This window comes from Phascolarctos cinereus, unplaced genomic scaffold (genome assembly GCF_003287225.1).
Source record: "Phascolarctos cinereus isolate Bilbo 61053 unplaced genomic scaffold, phaCin_HiC Scaffold_9;HRSCAF=440, whole genome shotgun sequence".
NCBI classification, from domain to species: Eukaryota; Metazoa; Chordata; class Mammalia; order Diprotodontia; family Phascolarctidae; genus Phascolarctos; species Phascolarctos cinereus.
The window spans coordinates 181,918,568-181,941,639 of NW_027556402.1; the positions used below are offsets into that span (position 1 = coordinate 181,918,568).

Genomic DNA, 23,072 nt, shown 5'->3' on the forward strand with positions numbered 1-23,072 from the left:
CTAGAAGTTGCAAATTTGCATGTGAAAATACTGAGCTTTTTAGTTGTTGGGAAAGGATTGGGCTCCACCCTTTTGATAGCTTTTGGGTTTCTCCTGGGCTTGTATTACAGCCTTCAGAACTGAAGTGGGAAACTTCTCCAGCTAAATGTTTCAAGCATTAGATGGAAAAATAGTTATCCTTATTTCAGATAATATCTTAAATTCTGAGGCATCATCTCAATTATATTGACCACTTGTACCCAGCCAAAATATCTACCAATGCCTTTTTTATGATAAAACTTTGAAACTTAAAACACTTTGATGAGGAAACTAACTCCTTCAGTGCAGATGGGCATATTCTCAGAAGCTTACAGTTGCCTGGGGCACTGAAAGGTTTAGTGACTTGCCCAGGGTAACACAGCAGGTATGTGTCAGAGGCAGAACTTGAAGCCAGGTCTTCCTCACTTTGAGAGCTGCTCTTTTCTATCCACCTTATCATGTTACCTCTCATTATACGTGTTTTGAAGAAAAGGCTACAAAGTATGTTTAATTAAATTCTAAATTATTTGGTGGGCACAGAGATTGAGTACTAAATAATTATAAAGAGTCAATTCATAATTCACTTTTGGCTTGTGAACTAGCATTTTAGAAATAGACCTGTGTGCAAATAATTTTAAACCCTTAAAACAAGTGAACAGCTTGCTAACAGAGTAGATAGAGCACCGGATTTGGAGCAGATCTGTGTTCAAATGTGGCCTAAGACACTTACTGGCTGTTTGGATGAGTCATTTAACCTTTGTCAGCCTCAGTTTCCTTATCTGTAAAATGGGATAAAAGCAGCACCAATCTCCCAGGGTGGTTGTGAGGATGGAATGAGGTAATAATTGTGAAGTGCTTAGCACAGTGTCTTTTCCGGACTAAGTGCTTCATAAATGTTAGCTATTAAGTGCAACATTCTTAAGCTAGATTTTGGTAATGTCCATGACATTTCTTTGTATTTCCCAATCGTTTAAACTTTTTTGAAGCACTTTCACACTTGTTAAACCAACAATAACAGATATAGATAAGGCAGTTTATTTCCATTTTGCAGTGGGGAAGTAATATTGAATAGCTTGCCCAGGGTCATACAAGCAATTAGCAGAGTCACAGCAAGAATCCAGGTTTTCTAAATCTGTACTATGTCTCTGTTACTTGAAGTAGTTAAACTTCATTTCTTTAATATGTGAACACTGTCATAGATTACAACTTTGCTATACTTTAATAGTCCCTGGGTTTTTGTAACTGAAAAAATTCATCACCTGGTGACAACTAATTGTGATGATCCTATCTAAATTTAGCCTCGTCTTTGGACAACAGACTGATATAGTCCATCGCTGGGCCTTTAAGTTGAAGCATTTCTGTTTTGGTAGGACCTTTCTGAACTTGAGTTCTACAGAACACAGGGCTACCATCATGCCATTATGATGCATTGAAGTAGGACTTTAATGGATGCATTTTTCTACTAGGTAGTTAAGACTTTTCACTAGTTCTGACCTTTTCCTCTATTCATATGAGTTGGTGAGGTTTTATAGTATATTTGGAATCCTGGTACATTGTTCTTATTCTAGTCTTTTTTTCTGCTCAAGCATCTACTTCATTGGGAAAAAGAGGGGGAAAGGGAAAGAGGATGATAATGGTCTCTTTTAAGATAAAAGTATATTTTATTATACTAGTCTACCAGAATGTTTCTAAAATACATAAATTTATCCAATTGATATATTAGATACAGGAACATAAATTTCTCTTTTTTCAGATAACAAGCATTGAATGTCTACTAAACATTGTGCGATAATTTTGCATTTATTTAATTGGAAGGAGTGAAGATATATATGCTCATATATTTATACACACACATATATGTATGTATAGTTAGCTTTAATATAAAGAACAGTATAAATGCAGAAGAAAGATTCAGGTAAAGTTCTGTGAGATATTTGAATATCCAGTAGATATGATGTAGGTTCTTTTCTAATACCCTGTCCTAAGGCAGTGTTTCTTTGGTGAGGTCTTTAACTGACACACATAACTGCAAAACATTTTTTCCCCACAATCTGTTTCTTTTAACTTTAGAAGCATTTCTTTTTGTGCAAAATCTTTTTAGTCAAACCCATTCAAAATTTCAAATTATTTTCCCATTTGCTTAATAAAATGTTCATCTTCATATTTGAAACATTTTTTTCATCTGGCTTTTAAAAATGACTAATTATTGATCTAGTTAGTATTTATAATGTGGTACAAAGCATTTGTTATATAGTGAGGCATGAGTCTAAATCCATTTTTCATCTATCAGTTTATTTTATGTCATATTTTCACATTACATATTCATTTTATTGAAAGTTCTTTTTAGTCATGGATTTTATCATGTGCTATAAATCCTATTTCTGGGTTCTCTTAACTGTTGTATTGATTTTTTTTCCATACCATACAATTTTATAATTGTTGCTTTATAGTTATTGCGGAAATCTGGTAGGACAAGTCTTTCTCTGTCGTTTTAATTTTTACGTTCTTGCCTGCTAGAATTTTGTCATGACTTTAACTGTATGAAGTAAATTTTTTATATTGTGATTGGTATTTTGTTAAGTCGGCAAATTATTTTGGAAAGAACTTACACCCTTCAGTTTATTTGTTTTACCTAACCAAGCAAAGGAGAGCCCTGTATTTGTTCAGTTCCTTGATTTCCCTCAAAGTAATTTTGAAATTGTCTTGATGAGTCACTGCCCAGATATTTAATACTTTTGTTATTATGTAAAACATAAGTCTATTTCTTAATTCTTGTTTATGGTGTATAGAATTGAAAATTATGTTTGTGAGTTTATCTGATGTCTTGCTGTTTTACTGAAAACATTTATTATCTCAAGTCATCTTTTTCTCCACACTTTCCCCCTTAGAGATCTCATCTGTCCCCATGTGCTCAATTATCAGCTCTATGCAGATAACTCCCAATTTATATGTAACCCCATTCTCTCCTGAGCTGTAGTTCTACATCTTCAATTGTTTGCTGGACATAGATGCCTTGATATATTTGCAGATACCTCAAAAATTGAACACCTAAGACTGAACTCTTAATTGGTATTTCTCAGCCTTAAGCTTACTCCCCTTCCTAGTTTCCTTAGTTCTTTTGATTGTATTGTCATCCTCATAGTTAAACAGACTTGAAACCTCAGCATCATGTTTGACTGTCTTCACTCTCTTGACCCTGATGTTGCAGTTACCTGCACCGTCCTATTGATTATATTTCCATAGTATTTCTTGCATCTGTCTTGACTTTATTCACACTGTCACCACACCTTATCACCTCTTGTCTGGACTATGCTATCAACCTCCTTACCAGTCTTTTTACCTCAGGTTTCTCCTCTCCTCTTTCCAGTCTTTCCTTAATATAGGTGCCAAAATAATCTTCCTAATGCACAGGTCTTATGTTTCTTTCATGCTCAACAACTATAATTGGCTTTCTACTGCTTATGGGATAAAATGTAATTTCATTGGCCTGGCATTTAAGGATATGTGCAATCTGGATTCGACCTAGGTTTAGTGTGCCTTTTTTAAATCTATAAATTGCTTTTGAATTATATATTCATGTAGTCTTTTTTTTTTGTAAGTAGTATTTTTTTTCTTTTTCTTTTAGGCAATTGGGGTTAAGTGACTTGCCCAGGGTCACACAGCTAGTAAGTGTCAAGTGTTTGGTCTGAGGTTGTGTTTGAACCGAGGTCCTCCTGACTTCAGCCACCTAGCTGCCCCTATTTTTTTTCGATTGCACATATAGTTTTCAACATTCATTTTTATAACATTTTGAGTTCCATATTTTTCTCCCTCCCTCACTTCCCTTCTCCCTCCCGAAGGCAGCAGGCAATCTGATATAGGTTGTATGTGTGCAATCATGGAAACATTACCACATTAGTCATGTTGTGAAAGAAGGAACAGAACAAAAGGGAAAAGCTGCAAAAAACAAACAAAAAGTGAAAATAATGTGCTTTGATCTGCATTGAGACTCCATAGTTCTTTCTCTGGATGTGGATAGCATTTTCCATTTTGAGTCTTTTGAAATTGTCTTGGATCATTGTATTGATGAGAAGAGCTAAGTCAGTCCTAGTTGATCATTGCAGCGTTTTGTTACTGTATACTGTCTGCTCGCTTTACTCAGCATCAATACATGTAAGTCTTTCCAGGTTTTTCTGAAATCTGTCTGCTCATCGTTTCTTATGGAACAATAGTATTCCATTACATTCACATACCACAGCTTGTTTAGCCATTCCCCAGTTGATGGGTATTCCCTCAATTTACAGTTCTTCGCAACCATAAAAAGAGGTGCTATAAATATTTTTGTACATGTAGGTCCTTTCCAGTTTTTATAATCTTTTTGGAATACAGCCCTAGAAGTGGTATTGATGGATCAAAGGGTATGTACACTTTGATTGCTTTTTGGGCATAGTTCCAAATTGCTCTCCAGAATGGTTGAATCAGTTCACAACTCCAACAATGCTTTAATGTCTCAATTTTCCCACATCTTTTCCAACATTTATTATTTTCCTTTTCTGTCATATCAGCCAATATGATAGGTGTGAGGTGGTACCTCAGAGTTGTTTTTTTTAGTTCATGAAGGCTTTTTTCTAGCCAAGCGTATTACATATCTGGAATGTGCTCCCTTATCTCAATGCCTGTTGAAATCCTTTCCTTAAAGGTTCAGCTCAAGTGCCACTTCTTTCATGAAGCCTTCCAAGATTGTTTCAGTCAAAAGTGTTCCCTTTCTCCCCTCCTCAAATTTTCGGAGTACTTTTTGTATGGATTTTTCTTTTTCTCCATTTATACTACCTTAAATCATTCTTACTTCAGTGCAAGTCTCTGTCCTTGCAATTAGATTGTAGACTTACTGAGAGGCTGGTACCGTTTTTCAATTTTGTATTCTCAGCTTAATAAAACACATTGACAAGAATACATTGTCAAACTGACTTTGAAAAGGGAAAAGTGAGCAACATTAATAATGTCTTATGGGGATGACAGGGCCTTATAGCCTCAGAGGCATAGCATGATATAGTGGATAAAATGTTGGCCAGCCTTGGAGTCAGGAAGACCCTAGTTTCAGAGTCTCTGCCTCTTACATAGGAGTAGGTTTGTGAACTTGGGCAAGTCACTGAAGACCTCATTGCCCCAGATTGGGAGTTCCATCATGCTGATAAAAACATATTTGGAATAACTTCTCTTCCTCTCCATGTTCTTGGTATTTATCAGATGATCTGGATTATTGAAGTATTTGGTTTATACCAGCAATTTAGAGGGATCAGATTTTGAGGTATCCTTTATGTTGGATACTTTCCTATATAATCAGTTTCTTATTTTTTCAGATCCAGGATGATATAGACATAACTTGGAAATATTGTGGGTTCAGTTCCAGACCACCGCAATAAAGCAAATCATATAAAACGAGTGCATGAAAAGTTATTTTATGCTATTCTGTAGCCTATTAAGTGTGCAGTAATATGTCTTAAAGATGTACAAGCCTTAATTAAAAAATTGGCTAAAAAATGCTAAACACCATCTGAGCCTTCATTGAATTCTAATCTTTTTCTCTGGTGGAGGGTCTTGCCTGGATGTTGATGGCTGCTTATTGATTCAGGTGGTGGGTTCCTGAAGGTTGGGATGGAAGTAGCAATTTCTTAAAATAAGGTAATAATGAAGTTTGTTGCATTCATTGACTCTTGCTCTCAGTTAAATGCTTACAGTCCATTGTAGGATTATTAGTTGACCTAACTTTAGTGTTGTTGTGTCTAAGGAAATAGGGAGGCTGGAGGAGAGGGAGGGAGAGACCTGGAACAGCTGGTGGTTGGAACAATCAGAACCCACATAGTGGTGTACCCCAAAACAATTAGAATAGTAACATCGAAGATCACTGATCACAGATCACCGTAACAGATGTAATAACAACAACAGCAACAATGATAATGTTTGAAATATTGCAAGTTACCAAAATGGAATACAGCGACACGATGTGAGCTCATGCTGTTGGAAAAATGGTACCCGTAGACTTGGCTTAGTGTAGGGTTGTCACAAATCTTCAATCTGTAAAAAATTCAGTATCTGCAAAGTGCAGTAAAATGAGGTATGCCTATACTGTGCTGTCTTTTGTTGATTTGGGTACCTTATTCTCTAAAAGACTACCAAAAAATTCCCATTGGGGTAAAAGTTTGGATTCACTCAGAGGGTCGCACTTGAGGACCTAGAGGTTCTCTTCCCTTGTATCCAGCCTGTCCAAGTTATGTGGTTCTGGGTGATTGGGGTCCTTTGCATTATGTCCTAGTACCATTGAGCCCCATAAGAAATGGAAAAACTTGTTACTATTTTTATTTAACTTAAAAAGTCAACTTTAAGGTTAGTGTAGCTTGGATGAGAAGAATTGTGAAGAATGACCACTTAAAAAGTATTGGATTTGGAGCCAGAACATGTGGATACGAATCCCAGCGCTGCTACTTGTGTGACCTTGGACGAGTTATTTTACCTCTGTGGGCCTCAGTTTTTCTCATCTGTAAATAGTGATCCTATAATACTTAAAGGCCCCTTACAGGGTTGTGTTATATACCTCCCAGGGTTTTTTGGATCAAGTGAGATAATATTTGTAAAGCACTTTGCCAACCTTTAGGCATTATTTAAATGCTATTACAATTATTCCCTTATTTTTCTTAATGCGGTTTACATACCTGTTTGTGTAGGAAAACAATGTTTGAAAAATTGTATATATACCAAATTTTGGGATAAAGCTAAATTGCACATTCCGAATTGTTATTTTAAGGGAGGAGAGAGAAGGAAATAAGCATTTACATAGAGCAGAACTGTACAACTTGGCAATAGGTAGGGGCCAAAATTAATACTTAATAAATTCATACTTCTTCAGGCTGCAGATAGGTTTTAGCAGCTCACTTTCCAAGTAAAGGTAACTAGACACAGACTGACCATAGTTGGTTGCTGCAGGTCACGTGACAGAGGAGAGCATGCACAGCAACAACCCACCCACCAAGTTACATGATGGGCACAATAATGACTAGTGGAAGGCGGGTTGAGCTGGGCATGGACAAAGCACTCATTACATCTTTACTTTCTTTCACGTCCTTTACATTTTTCACAGGCTGCCCCGAAATCCTTTGGCAGGCAAGCCATATGTTGTACAGGCCTAACGTAAGGCCTACTAGCTAGGTCATTGACAATAAACAGCAGTAGGCCTTATCCATTAACCTTTCACAAATGGAGAAAAAAAAATTGGCTCTTGGCATTTTAAGTAGTTTCAGGGTTACGTAGAGAAAGATGAAAATAGTCTCTTCTTCATAAGCTTATATTCTACTAAACAGGAAAAACATTACTCAATAAAAATATACAGAATAAGGGATAGCAGGTAAAGCATTAAAAATTAGGGGAATCTGGAAATCTATGAATGCATAAACATCTATTAAGTGTCTGCTATATCACATGGATTAGGTGGCATGCGTGTTTAATCTTGAAGAGAACTAGGGATTGCAAGAAATGGAAATAATGAAGAAAGGCATTCCAGAAGGGGAGGAATAGCCCATGCAAAGGCACAGGGGAAAGAAACGTAATACCATTTATGGGCAACTTACGTAGGCCATTTTGGTTGGAAGGTAGAGTGCTTGAGGGAGTCATGGGAAATAAATTTGGAAAGATAGGTTGGAGCCAGATTGTGAAGAACTTTAAATGCCCAACAAAGGAGTTTGTATTTTATTCTAAATACAATAGGGAGTCACTGAAGGTTCTTGAGTAGGAGAGTGACATGTTAAGACTCAGGTTTTTAGAAATATCAATTTAGTTATCCATATCCAGAGAAAACTGATAGAGTCTGAATACAGATTGAAGCATATTATTCTCACCTTCTTTATTTTTTTTTCAGTTTTTTCCTTTTTTTCTGTTTCTTCTTTTACAATATGACTAATAATGGAAATGTGTTTTACATGATTGCACATAGATAACCAATATCAAATTGCTTACCCTCTTAGGAGGGAGGGAGAAAATTTGGAACTCCAAATTAAAAAAAAATGTTAAAATTGTCTTTGTATATAATTAGAAAAAATAAAATTCTGTTTAAAAGAAAAGAAGTATCAATTTAGCAATTGCTTGTGGAGGGATGGATTGAAGATGAGAGACTGAAAGTAGAATAGTTAAGACTATTTCAATAGCCCAAGTGAAGAAAGTGTTGATGGCCTGAATTAGGGTAGTCCTGAATGTGAAGGAAAGAGGACTGAGATGAGTTAAGGAGAATTGATGACTGACACTCCAAACTTGTAAACCTAGGAAAGATGGTGATATATCCTCTACAGAAACTGTAAACTTGTAAGACACCAACATGTTGGGTTTTTTTTTTGCATTATTATGTCTCCTTGTTATGAGGAAGGGTTTTATTGTGGAGGAGAGGTAATTAGGAAATGATATCAATGTTTTTTTAAAAATTTCAGTCCAAATGATAACTGTTCTGCCCTTAATTTCCTGACTGTACATAATAGTACATTTGAGAAATTAAATATGTTCAAGAAGAATTCATGACCAAACAGGAGATAGAGAACATTATGAAAAGCAAAATGGATAATTTTGATTACATCAAATTGAAAAGTTTTTGCACAAACAAAGCCAATGCAACTAAGATTAGAAGGAAGGTAGAAAATTGGGAAAGAATTTTTACAACCAGTCTTTCTGATAAAGGCCTCATTTCTAAAACATATAGAGAACTAAGACAAATTTATAAGAACACAAGCCATTCCCCAGTTGATAAATGGTCAAAGGATATGAACAGACAGTTCTCAGATGAAGAAGTTAAAGCCATCTATAGTCATATAAAAAAATGCTCTAAATCGTTATTGATTAGAGAAATGCAAATCAAAACAACTCTGAGGTACCACATCACACCTATCAGATTAGCCAACATGACAAAACAGGAAAATGATAAATGTTGGAGAGGATGTGGGAAAATTGGAACGCTAATACATTGTTAGTGGAGTTGTGAAATGATCCAACCATTTTGGAGAACAATTTGGAACTATGCCCAAAGGGCTACAAAAATGTGCATACCCTTTGATCCAGCAATAGCACTTCTAGGGCTATATCCCAAAGAGATCAAACAAATGGGAAAAGGACCCATATGTACAAAAATATACATAGCACCTCTTTTTTGGTGGCAAAAAATTGGAAATTGAGAGGATGCCCATCAATTCGGGAATGGCTGAGCAAGTTATGTTATATGAATGTAATGGAATGCTATTGTGCTGTAAGAAATGATGAACAGGCTGACTTCAGAAAAACCTGGAAAGACTTATATGGTCTGATGCTGAGTGAAGTGAGTAGAACCAAGAGGACTTTGTACACAATAACAGCCACGTTATGCAGTGACTAAGATGGTTAAACTGAACCTTTCTCAGCATTATGAGGATCTAAGACATCTATTTCCAGAGGCCTCGGGATGGATAAGGCTGTTCACATTTCAAAGAAAGAACTATGGAAGTCGAATCTCTATCACATATTTTTACCTTCTGTTGAGTTTTGTTTCTTCTTTCTGATGGTTCCTCGTATTGGTTTTAATTTTCACTTACAACTTCACTAATGTGAAAATATGTTTAATGGATATGTAAATGTAAAGCCTATATCAGATTGTGTGCCGTCTTGGGGAGGGTGGGGGGGAGGAAGGGAGAAAAAGTTTCAATTCAAAAGCATATGGAAAAAATAAAAAAATTTAAATAAAAAAAGAAAAAAAAGAATTTACTAAGTTGGCAAAAAAAAGAAATAAGTTCATCTTAGTAGATGGTTCGAATTGAAATAAATTGAATTCCAATATCACCTGACTAAATATGTTATAATTAACAATTTAAAGTACTTTTGAAATTGTACCATACAAGTAATCTTTAAGCTGTGAACGTGAAACTGATTTGTAAGTTGGAGCAGACAGATCCTCAAACCCTGGGTTTAGAGCTGGAAAGAATCTTTTTGGTCATGTAACTAAACCCTTTTGTTTTACAGATGAAGAAACTCAGATACAGAGAGGGTAAATGCTTTGGTCAGAATCATGTCGTAGCAAAGCTGGGGTTCAAATCCAGGTCCTTTGGTTACCTAGAACCAGTACTTTTTTCTATTTACTACTCTGCCTCCCCTTCCTACTTATTACCACAACTGTCTATTTTCTCCTTATTTGGATTTTTGTGTGAATGAAAAATCAAAGACAAAAAGAACTGTAAGAGTGTTTTTTTAAACATTTGTCATTCTTTTTTAAGCAGTGAGTTGTGTAAGTGAGTAGAGCCCTACTGGCTCAGAGCTTTCTGATTTAGAATTCTAATAAGCATTTTGATGGGAAGGGATTGTTGTGCTTTGTATTTTTGTATCTCCAGCTCCTAGCATACTACCTGGAATATGGTAGGTGCTTAAATAAATTGCATATTGATTGATTCGTAGGATAATAGAAGTCATCTAGTCTAACCTCCAAAGAAGTTATGATTTCCCCAAGGTTATTCAGGAGTAAGTTATTCGAAACCAGTATGTAAGTTCCTTGACAGGTGTAGAGATCTTTACTGACTCCAAGACTTGAATGCTGTCTACTACGCCACCAGCCTTCCTAAAGGATTATTCCGTACTTTTCATCTTTTGGGAGCCTAAATTATTCTCATTATAAGAAATATGATGTCATATTATTGGTCATATTTGGTCATATTGCTTATTGTCTTAGTTTTCCATTCCGTTGTTTTTAAGTGTATTACATATTTACTAATTGCAAAATATATTTGAAAGTTTTTTGTTTGTTTTTCCCCCGAAGCCTCTTCACTTTGATCTTGGTCAAATAAAAATATTTTATTTTTTTAGTAGCAATAAATTACATATGCTAATTGCATTACTTTGAGATTTACCTTTGAAATAGAATGTGTTATGTAGCTTTTGTCTGAGATACAGACAAGGCTTTTCTATAAAACAGCCTAATCCATGGCATAAACAAGGCCACAGATAAAACAAAATACAAGGCTGAAAGTCTTCACAGTAAAGTTTTCAGAAAACTTTCTTATTCCATTTTTTTAAATGAAGATTTTTTTAAATGGAAAAAATAGAATATTAGGTTCTAGAACTATTAATGGTATTCTTTAGTCAATACTTGTTATGCATACCCAGATATAATTTGGTGTAAGAAAGATGCCTGTCATCTGCTTCCCTTTATTTTTAATGATACATTATCATTAGATTGAAATTATAGTTGAAAAGTAGTATTAAGGCAGATCAGACCATACGTGTTTTAATTGCAAAGCACCTTTAGAAAGTGTAGTTTTATTTAGTCATAGACATTTTTGTTGTTGTGGTTTACTTAATCAGAAAATAAGTCAATTCAATAAACATTTAATTGCCTAATGTGCTTTACTGTGTTAGTCAATATGACTCCTAGAGAATAGTCTTAAGGTTTGCAGGATTTGAGTATTTGAATTTTGATTGGATACTGATTTTGAAGTGTATTCTTTGTTTATTTTAGTTTTGTCATTTAATTGAAGTGATTAAAAACTAGATCAAGTAGCAGCCCTTGCTGCTTTTGGACACTCAGATTTGGGGAAATGATCAAATTGTGAAACTCCTTTTCAAACTCTTTAGATTAAATGCTCTGCTAAATCCATTATTTTTTTTTTTACTGTTGTTAATATAGTCGTTTCTGTATTCTGCACTGTATTTCTCTTGGTTGCTAGGTGAGTGTCCTTAATATTTGCTGTGAAAATGTCCCAGAAGAGAGTAGAAAGACATTCTTAAACAATTTAGTATCTTTTGTTTTGAAAGAAATGCTTAGATACCTTATAGCAAACTCAGAAAGTATTCGAAGTGTTTAATTTTATATAGGTACCTCCTATATTGATTAATAGTCATGATAACGTTTTAGAGGCCACTTATAATACAGTCTATCATCTTTGGAAAGATACCTGGAGAACAGCTACTTTATACCAAGTGCTTTGCAAAACAGGTTTATAGACTTCTTAATGTTGTCCCAAATAATGTCTGTTGTTTGTTGTTTTTTTAAACAATGTCCCTAGTATAACTCTGCTACCTCCTTAATGTTGGGGGATCCACATTGTAACTTTTATCTTATTACCTGAGACCAGCCCAGTTTTTCTTCTTTATTCTTGGCTCTCAGCCCACTCAGGAAGACTTTTTCTCAAGTTTATAATTTTATTCTTGAGGTACCCATTGGCCATTCAGTATACCTAAACTAATGTCATAGAACCAGTCTTTAATGCTGTTGTTTTTGTTGATATGTAAGTTCAATAAGTAGTAGTCTGGAGTCACAGAAACATAGTAGAATTTTAAAATTTAACGTGTCCTAGTCATTGGGTCATGAGATCATAGATAAAGAATTCAAAGGGGGACCACAGAGGAAATCTAGCACAAACCTTTCATTGTACAGATGAAGAAACTCTTACGCGAGGTGGAAAGTTTCAGAGGTAGAATTTGAACCCAGGTTTTTTAATTCCAGAGTGTAATGCTTTCCACTATACCATGCTGACTAAAATGAGTATAGGAAGAGGCGAATAAGCAGGATGTTGAATGATATCAGCAGAATTTAGACAAAAAGACTTCCAACAGTTCATTTAAGCAAACTAGGTTTATGGTCTTGAAGCTTACTGGCTCTTTTTAGTCATCCAAACCATTTGTTTGAGAGATGAATTGTTTAGGAAGAAGGGAAGATGAGTAGTTTGCCCATGATTACACAGCTAGTTGTTGGCAAAGTTTGTATCAGAATCCAGGTATTCTGAATTCTAGTCCAGTATTATAACAACTTGCTGCATTTCCAGAGTCCAAAGTTTAAAGGGAAGGGTTTGCAAATAAGTTAAAATAAATGGGAAGAATTGTAATATTCTTTGTATATGATAACTTGAATTGTTTTTATTTTGAACACTTTTATTTTCATTCAGCTTTCTAAAACCAACTTTTCCAACAACAATGATTTCCGTGCTCTCCTGCAATCTCTGTATGCTACATTTAAGGAATTCAAAATGCATGAGCAGATTGAGAATGAATACATTATTGGCTTGCTTCAGCAACGCAGCCGGACCATTTATAATGTACACTCTGACAACAAACTCTCTGAAATGCTTAGCCTCTTTGAGAAAGGGTTGAAGAATGTGAAGGTAAGCTTTAAAATAATTAATATTTTTATAGTCTCAAGTTTATGTCATTGGCAAAAGTTGCTAAAATTTCATCTTGATCATTCTACAAGCATTAATTGGAGATAAAGAGATTTTAAAAAATGGAATTTCTTACTCTCAAAGGGCTTGTTTCTGTCTGGGAGACAACATGAATACATTTCCATACCTATTTTCAGAATAAATACAAAACATGAAAAATTCTAAGCATAAAGGATACCACTATTTTTTTGTGCTTAGCATGACTTTCATAGTGAACTAAACTCAATTCTTCCAGATCTTTACAAAATGCTAAGTCTAATTGAAACATTAACATTTTCAAGTTTGTTTGGGTTATAACATCCAAAAGAAATGTTTTAAGTGACTTTCAACTGCAGTATTAAAACTCATATTCACTGTAAGTTTGGTGCCTGTTTAAGTGTACTCTTCTCTTTCTTTTTTGTTGTTGAAGTAGAATAATAAAATTCCGAAATAAGATTAAGTGATACAAAATGTTTTTGAAAGTTGTAATTGAGTTCAAATCCAGCTTCAGACACTTGGTAGTTGTATGACCCTGGGCAAGTTACTTAAACCTGTTTGCTTCAGTTCCTTATCCGAAAAATGAGCTAGAGAAGGAAGTGGCAGAACATTCCAGTGTCCTTACCAAGAGAACTCTGAATGGGGTCATGAACAGTTAGATATGACTGAACAACATCATCATCCTGAGTGAGGATTCTTTTGGAAACAGTATTTTTTCCTATTATTTCATAGCTAGGATGAAAGAGTTTGTTATTAATCTACAACTGGGTTAATACTTAAAGTGCTTTAAGAAGTGTTAGTATTTGTTACTGTGTCTTTTCATTTATTGTATTGAGAAAAATAGAAAGTCACTATTTTGTGTAATATATTGATACCAAGTTGGTATGCATTTAAAACAGTGTGATTGAATGGTAATTCTATATATGTAATGCATTTAAAAACATTATTCTAAGGAGGTCCGTAGATTTTACTAGATTGCTTAAGGAGTCCATGACACAAAAAAGGTGTCAACCAATCCTGCTTTTGTCAGAAAGAACTCTGCTTCTCTAGAACTTATATTTACTGGTTGTAAAGTGACAGCTAGTCAAACAGATTTTTCATTTTCTTTTTTGCTTTAAGAGACTCCATCTTGGAATTTGTTAAAGAAGAAGAAAAAGAAAATGAGGCATAGTCTTGATGTGCATCTTGTTTTTGGAGAGCAGATGTCAAGGGGTTCAGAGAAAGGATGGCTAGGGTCCCCTGGCTCAAAATTCTGTAGGGAGAATCCATGCTAGAGGGATGGAAAATCCTTAGGAATAAAATTCTAAAGGTAAAAAGAGAAAGTTCTGATGAGGAACTAGGGGAATTGACATAGGTAAAGAACATGCCAACCAATTTAGATGTTAAAATTATATGTGCTGAAATGGAATCTAGGACAGGTACTTTAAGGATTAATGTTAAATTATCTATTGGCAGGTTCCTGTGAAGAGAAAATGTTGTATGTCAGATGCTAAGTTCAAAAAGAAAAGCTATAGATAACAAAATTGTTTAAAAAAAAAAAAGCCAAATTGGAGAGGGGGGGAGAATCAAAGAAGGAATGAAACTGTTATTTGGGGTTGGATGGAATGGAATGATAATGGACAGTCAAGAGAAGGCAAAACTATTCAGCTCATTCTCATGAGTTGTGTTTCACCAAGTATTAATGATTTTTCTAAGGCTGTCTTTGTGGAGGATCACCATTAGAAATACTTAATAAAGCTGCATATCTCCTAAGGTTGCCCCAATTAACATAGTTTCTGATTAACATCATTAATACATTATAACCAAAAGTCACTGTTATAATTGTTAGTGAAGGGATGCCTGTAAAATGAAGATAAATAGGAATGTAGTATTTAAATTCTTATGCAAAATAAAATTTTGGATTTATAAGCAATTAATGACAATTTAAAATATTGATGGAGTAAAATGCACATAATCAAAATTTTAAGGTCTTCATCATATATCTTATTTTATAGCAGAAGGAAGTGTATTGTATTAAAAGAATTGAAGATTTACTTTTTTTAAAGGCAGTTGGGGTTAAGTGACTTGCCCAGTGTCACACAGCTAGTAAGTGCCAAGTGTTTTGTCTGAGGCCAGATTAGAACTCAGGTCCTCCTGACTTCAGGGCCGGTGCTCTTTACACTGTGCCACCTAGCTTCCCCCAAAGGTTTACTATTTTAAGGGCATTTTTTTCCCACTAGGCCTTGATGTATATGTTGCCATAACTTTTTATTTTGTAAAAATTTTCTCATAAAGTTTAAAACTGCTTCCTGAGGAATAGTGAGGTGGCATAGTGCATAGACCACCGGCCCTGGAGTCAGGAGGACCTGAGTTCAAATCTGGCCTCAAACATGTAACACTCACTAGCTGTGTGACTCTGGGCAAGTCACTTAACTTCAATTGCCTCACCAAAAAAACCTGCTTCCTGAGATCAGAATGGGATAAACAAAATATTTCAGTATTTATTAATTTAGTTTTAAAGTACACTTTTTGTTTCCTCCAGAATGAGTATGAGCAGCTCAATTATGCAAAGCAACTGAAGGAGAGACTGGAAGCTTTTACGAGAGATTTCCTTCCTCACATGAAAGAAGAAGAAGAAGTAAGTATACGTCAACTTTTTCTTATGCTTTAAGATGAGTCATTGCTTTGATAGAGGTGAAATTGGCTACATACCAAACTTTTGGTAGACTGTAGAGAAGGCCAAGAAATTGTGGATTAATTCCTTCTTGTAACAGTCAAGTTCCTCTTATGTACGTAGCCTTGCACTAGGTAGTTTGCAGTTAATTTGCTTTGAGATCCTGCTAACACCTGTCTAGTGAACTTTTAAGATAATACGTATATTTCCGTACTAAGTTGTGTAGAATATTGTAATATTTTTGCACTGGTGGTCTTTTGTATCAGTACAGTTCAGTTGAATAAATATTTATGGAACATTTAATAGTGCCCTATGATAGGCAGTCCTCATGGAACTTATAAGCAAGTAAATATTATCTTTTCTAGCACAGGGTGAGTTTTGGTAATGAAAGCTCTTGTTGGTCCCTGAAAATAATATAAAACTGGCCACATTTCTGTACTTTCCCTCGCTCAACAGAATACTTCTAGTTTATTGTGTTAGTTTTAGAACCAGCAATCCTGACTGTGCTTTAAGGAATGCTCTCTCTCATATCTTTAGTGAGTATGGACCAACATTGCCATTGTCCTTTAACAAACTCTTTCAGATAGGCAGTTTGTATTTTATTCATTCCAGTTTCTAATGAGGAGGTAGTCCTTCTTGCCCATCTTAGCCAGTATGTGTGTACCCATCCTCTCTCTGTCTTTTCTAGTTGATTACCTCTCTCTCTCTGTAACCCTGAATGTGACAATAACCTATTTGCCTCATTTTACTCATCTGTAAAATAGGGACAATTAGTAGCGCCTCCTGCTGTTAGTACCACTCAATCCTGTGAGTATTGAATAAGACAATATGTATGTGAAATGCTTTACAAAACTTAAAGCCCTTATATGTTAGCTATTACTGCTACTACTATTGTTAAAATTTTCCAAATAGTACAACTTTATAAATATAAACTATTATACGTATAATAAGAACATCTCACAACTCCAGTATTTTTCCGGTGTTCAGAAAAAAAATGATCAAAGGGAAACATCGCTACACAAACCAGATTAAATTGAGCACAAGTTTATTCATTGCTTCCCATTTTCTGAAGTGACTTTTGAATTTATTCTCCCAATTTGCAATCTGTTCCTTGATGATTTGCTACCCTTTTGAATCTTAAAATGGAAGATACTATGGTTTCTATCAATGAAGAAGATATTAATTTATATTTACAAAGATGTTTAATGATTGATTTTTGGTAGGATTAATAATGGCCATGTGGGTTGTCTTTCTTCCCTTAGACAGGCCTACATTTAAAATATATAGTTAAATAGGTGTATAGTTTTAATTAGAATTGTCTGGGAATTGAGTCCTTTTTCATTATTCTAGTGAGTCATGAGGTATACTAAAAAAGACATGCTGAATGAGTATAAAACTTGATAATATTTAAAAGTTACAATCTATTTTGAATCTTAGACTTATTTAGTTTAGTAGTAGTCATCTTAAACTAGTCTATTTCACTGTTGCTCATTTAGTTTACAGGTAAGTAAACGTTAAAATAACCAAACGACAGATATCATTTGCAGTAAATTTAATGTCATTACTGCATTTCCCTCTTTTGGGCAAAAAAATGCCAAATATACATAAGATATTTCCTTGTAATTGAAAGTTGGATAAGTATGTTACACTTTTTAGGAAGATTTTGTATAGTGCTATAATTGTGAATGTTAAGATTTTTCTGAATTTGAGAGATTTAAAGAAAATTGCCTCTAAAAGTAGAAAAATATTTTAAAGTATCACTAATACCTGAAAATTTTAACATTTCTTTTCAAATAATTTTTCTGACTTTGTAATAACTTAGGTTTTTCAACCAATGTTGATGGAATATTTTACCTATGAAGAGCTAAAAGACATTAAAAAGAAAGTGATTGCACAACATTGTTCTCACAAGGACACTGCAGAACTTCTTAGAGGGCTTAGTCTCTGGAATCAAGCTGAAGAGAGACAGAAGTTTTTTAAGTATTCTGTGGATGAAAAATCAGATAAAGGTAGGACTTAAATGTAATTCACTGCTTACCATCATAGTTCAAAAATACTTCAGCTTGTTAAAATGAAATTTAGATTTTTTTGGTAGAGGTTTTAGAAATTAAGTATTTTAATTCAGAACTGAAGTAATTATTTTAAAATATAAATCTGATTTAAGCTTCTTACCCTAAACTTTTAAGTATGTACATTCTAACAAAGGCATTTGATCTCACATGCTGACGATACAGGTGACCTCTGGTACTTTTTAGATATAAATCTGGGAAGACTGAAATTAAAGGAAATCTGCCTGTATATTTTTTGGAATTAAATGTGTATTGCCTAGTATATGCATATCATTGGGAAGTATTTTTTCTTTTTATATTCCCAGCGTACAAAGTGTTTACTTTCTTGTTTGTTTGGATGACAATATAAATATTTATAAATCGATCAACAAGTTATTTACTGAGTGAGACACAAATACAATGAATGATTAAGTCCTTACAAAGAGCTTACCTTCTTCTAATGAAGGATACATGGAGCTATGTATTTGTGTATGTATATACATATATGCACACACAGATATATACACACAGACGAATATATGTATATACGGATAGATGTGTACACACATCTGTCTGTACGTATAGTCTCTGTGTGTGTGTGTATATATATGTATATCTTCATATTCTGTCTATATGTGGAGGAATAGATAAATATATGAATGAATATATATGTGTGTCTATCCACCTATCTGTCTATCTTGTCTACATGTCTATTCCTCACCATATACACAGACAGAATAAATACAAATGATCAGGAATCCGTTCCTAATTCTGCCACTTGCTAGAATTTTTTTCTGTATTTTTTCTTTGACTGAAAAATTAGGAGATTAGACTGTGTGTCTATAATAATGGGTGTGTTATTCATTCCTGTGGCCCTCCCATTGTCTTTCCACTGAGTCCAGTGAATACACAGAATTTATCTGCATAGTTCTTTGAGAAAATAATTATAAAAATAAAAACTATGTGTGGCTTTATGAATATTGCCTTTAATTTTTATCTGCCATGCTGTTATTTATTAATTTATTAATCTTTTATAAAGTATTTGTAGCTATATTTTAGTGGAAAGCTCATTGCTCTTCCAAGACAGATTTAGTCATAATAATTTCTGAGTGATACTTGATGAAATTTGTTCCCTTTGCTCCCTTTTTTATTAAATGAAAAACTTAGGGACTCTATAATTTGAAACAAAAATGTGTGGGTTATCATTAAATCTATAAAACTTCTTCACTGGGAAACACAGGCTTGTGTCCATATGCTGGTTGTGTCATGTTTTATTGTAATTATAACATGTGATTTAAAAGCAGCATACCTGGTATTTAATTTCCCATTCCTTCAAAGGAAATGCTAGTTGCGTTGTTTGAGCTATTTTTCTTCTTTTCTCCCTCCCTTCTTTCCTTCCTTCTTTTCTCTCTATTTCTTTCTCCTCCACCTTCCCTCACCTTTCTGCCTTCTTTCTTTCTTCCCTTTTTCTGTCAATGTAGATATACTCTTTAGGTTATTTTCTGAGTCTAGTCAGTTATAGAATCTAGTCAATTCTTGATATAATTTATAAGGTGAAGTTTTTATATTTATGTTGCATTTCGTATCATATTTTTCATCCTTCCTGAGAAACTGTCATTATTAAAATTATAGACTTGATATATGAAATTGTTCATGTTACAATTACATTGAAAAACAGTAACTTGGCAGAACGTGATATATGAGATTTTATACAAAGATCAGAATATATTAATATGATTTTAGCTTGTTTAATTTTGAAAAGTAATTGTTAATGACAGAATCTGGTTAAGCATCCAGTAAATAAAGGGATTCAGTTTTTGGATTTCATGATTTGGCACACTTGACACATGTTTGTTTTAATAAAGGCTTGTCTGTCTTTAAAGCTGTACAACCTGTCTTGTTCCTTTTTCAAATGATACTACTGTCTATATCATAAAGTGAAGATTGTTTTCCTCTGACGCCTTTGTAAAAGGAAGTTAACTCAGTTTCTTCATAATTGTGCATCCCATTAATAAGTATTACTTATGTCATAGTACTTTGACCCTACAGATCCCTAGCAAGTTAAGCATTCTCATGGTACCTCTGATGCATATTGTTTCATTTGTACACCTTACAGGCAGGAGGAATCCAACTTCAGGCATTGGTTTTTATATGTAGAATTATATTATTGTGTTTTTTGCTTTTCATTTCTTAAAGGCTTTAGTGTTGAGTGGTTGTATTTTTTTTTCTTCTTCCAGAAACTGAAGTACCAGATTACTCCACAAATATTACCCATCTTCCTCCTGAAGTAATGCTGACAATTTTCAGTTATCTTAATCCTCAGGAGTTGTGTCGATGCAGTCAAGTTAGCACTAAATGGTCTCAGCTGGCTAAAACTGGATCTCTCTGGAAGCATCTTTACCCTGTTCACTGGGCTAGAGGTAAGTGATACACTTTATTTTTATAAAAATATTTGCTTAAGCTGTTTTTAGAGATAAGATGCATTTTTAAACAAAAAAAGGTAAAGTGGGAAAAATCTCCATCTCACAAACCAATTTCATAAAATAGATGTATTTTTCAATTATTTTAAAATTAAATAAAAATTAAAATACATTAGTATCAGTTTAAAATAATTGGAAGAAGCTGAATATTGATTCAAAATAGAAATTCTGTTAAATTAAGAAGTCAGATATAGATAGCTCTTGGGGAAGAATGGCATAGAATTTAGTGGTATTCCAAAATAATGTTACTTAGTATTTTTACTTTTGAATGTCATTGTTTATGTTGATGCATCATTTTTCATGCAAAACATTTGATTTGAAATTAAATTTTTTATGATAACTTAATCCCTTTTGCATCAGTACATTATAGAAAGTTTGGTCTTTTCATGAGGACTCCATACAGGCATAAGATAAAATGGAGCATAATGTGAACTACATTTTTTTTCTCTTTCACTTAAAAATAATTTAAATATTGCTTCTCTAGGTGAGTATATTTTAGCTTTAGATTCACATTTGTAAATTTTGTAACCATTTGGTTTACTAGGTAATTGTGATAGTTAACGTTGAAAATGTTTTCTTACCTAATTGTGTATATGTGAGCATATACATAACCCAATTATATTTTTGATTCCTTTCTTATTGTAGATGTTTAATTCAATTTTAAAAAATCTTGGAAATTATATATTCTGTGACAATAATTAAGAGTCATTTGGGGCATTTTGTAAATATGCTACATAGTCATTCTTTTAGATATTTATACTAAATTATTTAGATTGATACATGAAGATCTTTTTCTTTGGAGACAATTTTCCTGATTAACTTTATTTCTCTTGGCATATATAGTAATGAAATAATGAATGATGGATCAAAAAAGGCAAATACACTGGACACTTTGTCTATATATAGATCTTTTGAAATGTTTAATCAGTGTCCCAGACAAATTAGATGCCATATGATATAAAGGTTTCTTTGAAGTCTAATATTTTAAGTTATTTGAGCCATGTTATATATGTCCTTAAACACAGGGCTAACATAAAGATAGTTAATTCCTATGTGACCTACAGTCTTGCTTCTTTTGAATTAGCTTAATCAAAAATTTTATTTAAGATGTAATAGTTTTATTTGATTCTTCAAGCAAATTGGTCATCTTGGATATATACACTATTAAAATAGTTCACAAAACTTAAATTACATGATAGATTTTAGCTGTACAGACATCATATGCTTGTATTAAAATAGTAATTGCAGTATGTTCTGCTAGAACTTTAGCTTTTCCTTTTATCTTCCCCTTTGACCTCTGTACCCATCTACTTCTGTTTTCCTGAACAATTCACTGCAGACCAGAAACTCCTGCCTTTGTGTATCTACACCAGCATATTGGGGTACTACTGCCATGGCCAGTATGCAGCCACAGTTTTCACCAGTAGGGGTCAGAGGTTAGGTCACTTTCATTGACTTCTAAGATTGCATGTAAGATTACTACTGTATTGATATGGTTACCCATAGGAATGGGATTATAGCTGTTCTGCTTTTCAAGTTAGAACAAACCAAAAAAAAGTCCAAACTCTTCAAAAATAAAAGAATGCAGACAAGTATATGTTTATATATTTTTTGGAAATTTGCAAACCTTCAAAAGGAACAGGCGTATACCCTAAATACATTATTAGTTAATTTTTCCTGTACTAACATTTCATGTTGAACATATGAAAGTGCTAAAGGTCAGATCCTGTTACATTGAGCTTCAGTGAACTATCCAAATCATTTGTTGAACTGGAATTTTGATATATTGCTTGAAATTGATGGGCCACTCTCTGTAACACAGAAGTCTCCTTCAAAATTTTTTCATTGGGCAGTGATGTTTGTTGTAATGGGATTTGTTGTCTGCACTTATTCTTTTCCTGTTCTTTCCTTTTGTCTGCACTTATTTTTTCCCTCTTCTTTCCTTTTGTTGAGAAGGTGACTGGTATAGTGGTCCAGCAACTGAACTTGATACTGAACCTGATGAGGAATGGGTGAAAAATAGAAAAGATGAAAGCCGAGCTTTTCAGGAATGGGATGAAGATGCTGATATAGATGAATCTGGTAAGCCAAATTGTGGACAAAAATTAATTTTTGTATGGTATTCTGTTCTTTCACAAATTGTTTTGCGTCTTAAAGGTTTTTAACTTAGGTGATTACATAAACAAATTAAAGTTTTATCATTGCTTAATGAAAATAGTTTTGTCAATACAGAATTGTTTTGTAGCCGTGTTTTTGTATAATAAAATTTGCTTTAAACCTAGTAAGATACTAATACTATTATTTTAACTATGAAACTTGTTACTCCAGTAACAGTTTAGAATAGAGTCATTGAAAGATGTGCTTATAACTGCATCAGACAGAAAGAGTCCTAAGAAACCCAATTATTTTTTCCCCCTGAATAAAATCAAATTTATAGTTCAGTTCATTAATTAAGCTGTTCTCCTTGTTTTGTCTGGAAGAGAACTCAGTTGCTTGTGAAGATGGAATAACATTCTTGTTTTAGTACATTCAACTGAAGAAGTGGGGAAATTTTTTGATAACGTTTTGGAAGACAGATACTTCTAAATAGTTGAGATATCACTTCAGTCTTAGCCTTAGAGTCACATGATCTATAAAATTATCATTAACATTGTAACTATTTTGTGTTTAAATGTTTTTCTTCCAATGTGTTTGAAGTGTCATAACATCC

At 33.7% G+C, this 23,072-nt stretch overlaps 1 protein-coding gene across 1 annotated transcript in view; it reads left to right on the forward strand.

Moving 5' to 3' along the window:
- Nucleotides 1–23,072, forward strand: part of FBXL5 (F-box and leucine rich repeat protein 5) — a 49,762-nt gene that overhangs the window by 2,879 nt on the left and 23,811 nt on the right. Inside the window, exons 2-6 of the mRNA XM_020992978.2 lie at nucleotides 12,933–13,148; nucleotides 15,703–15,798; nucleotides 17,657–17,843; nucleotides 20,120–20,302; nucleotides 22,319–22,444. Coding sequence (XP_020848637.1) covers nucleotides 12,933–13,148; nucleotides 15,703–15,798; nucleotides 17,657–17,843; nucleotides 20,120–20,302; nucleotides 22,319–22,444 — 808 coding nt within the window. The remainder of the gene's footprint in view (nucleotides 1–12,932; nucleotides 13,149–15,702; nucleotides 15,799–17,656; nucleotides 17,844–20,119; nucleotides 20,303–22,318; nucleotides 22,445–23,072) is intronic.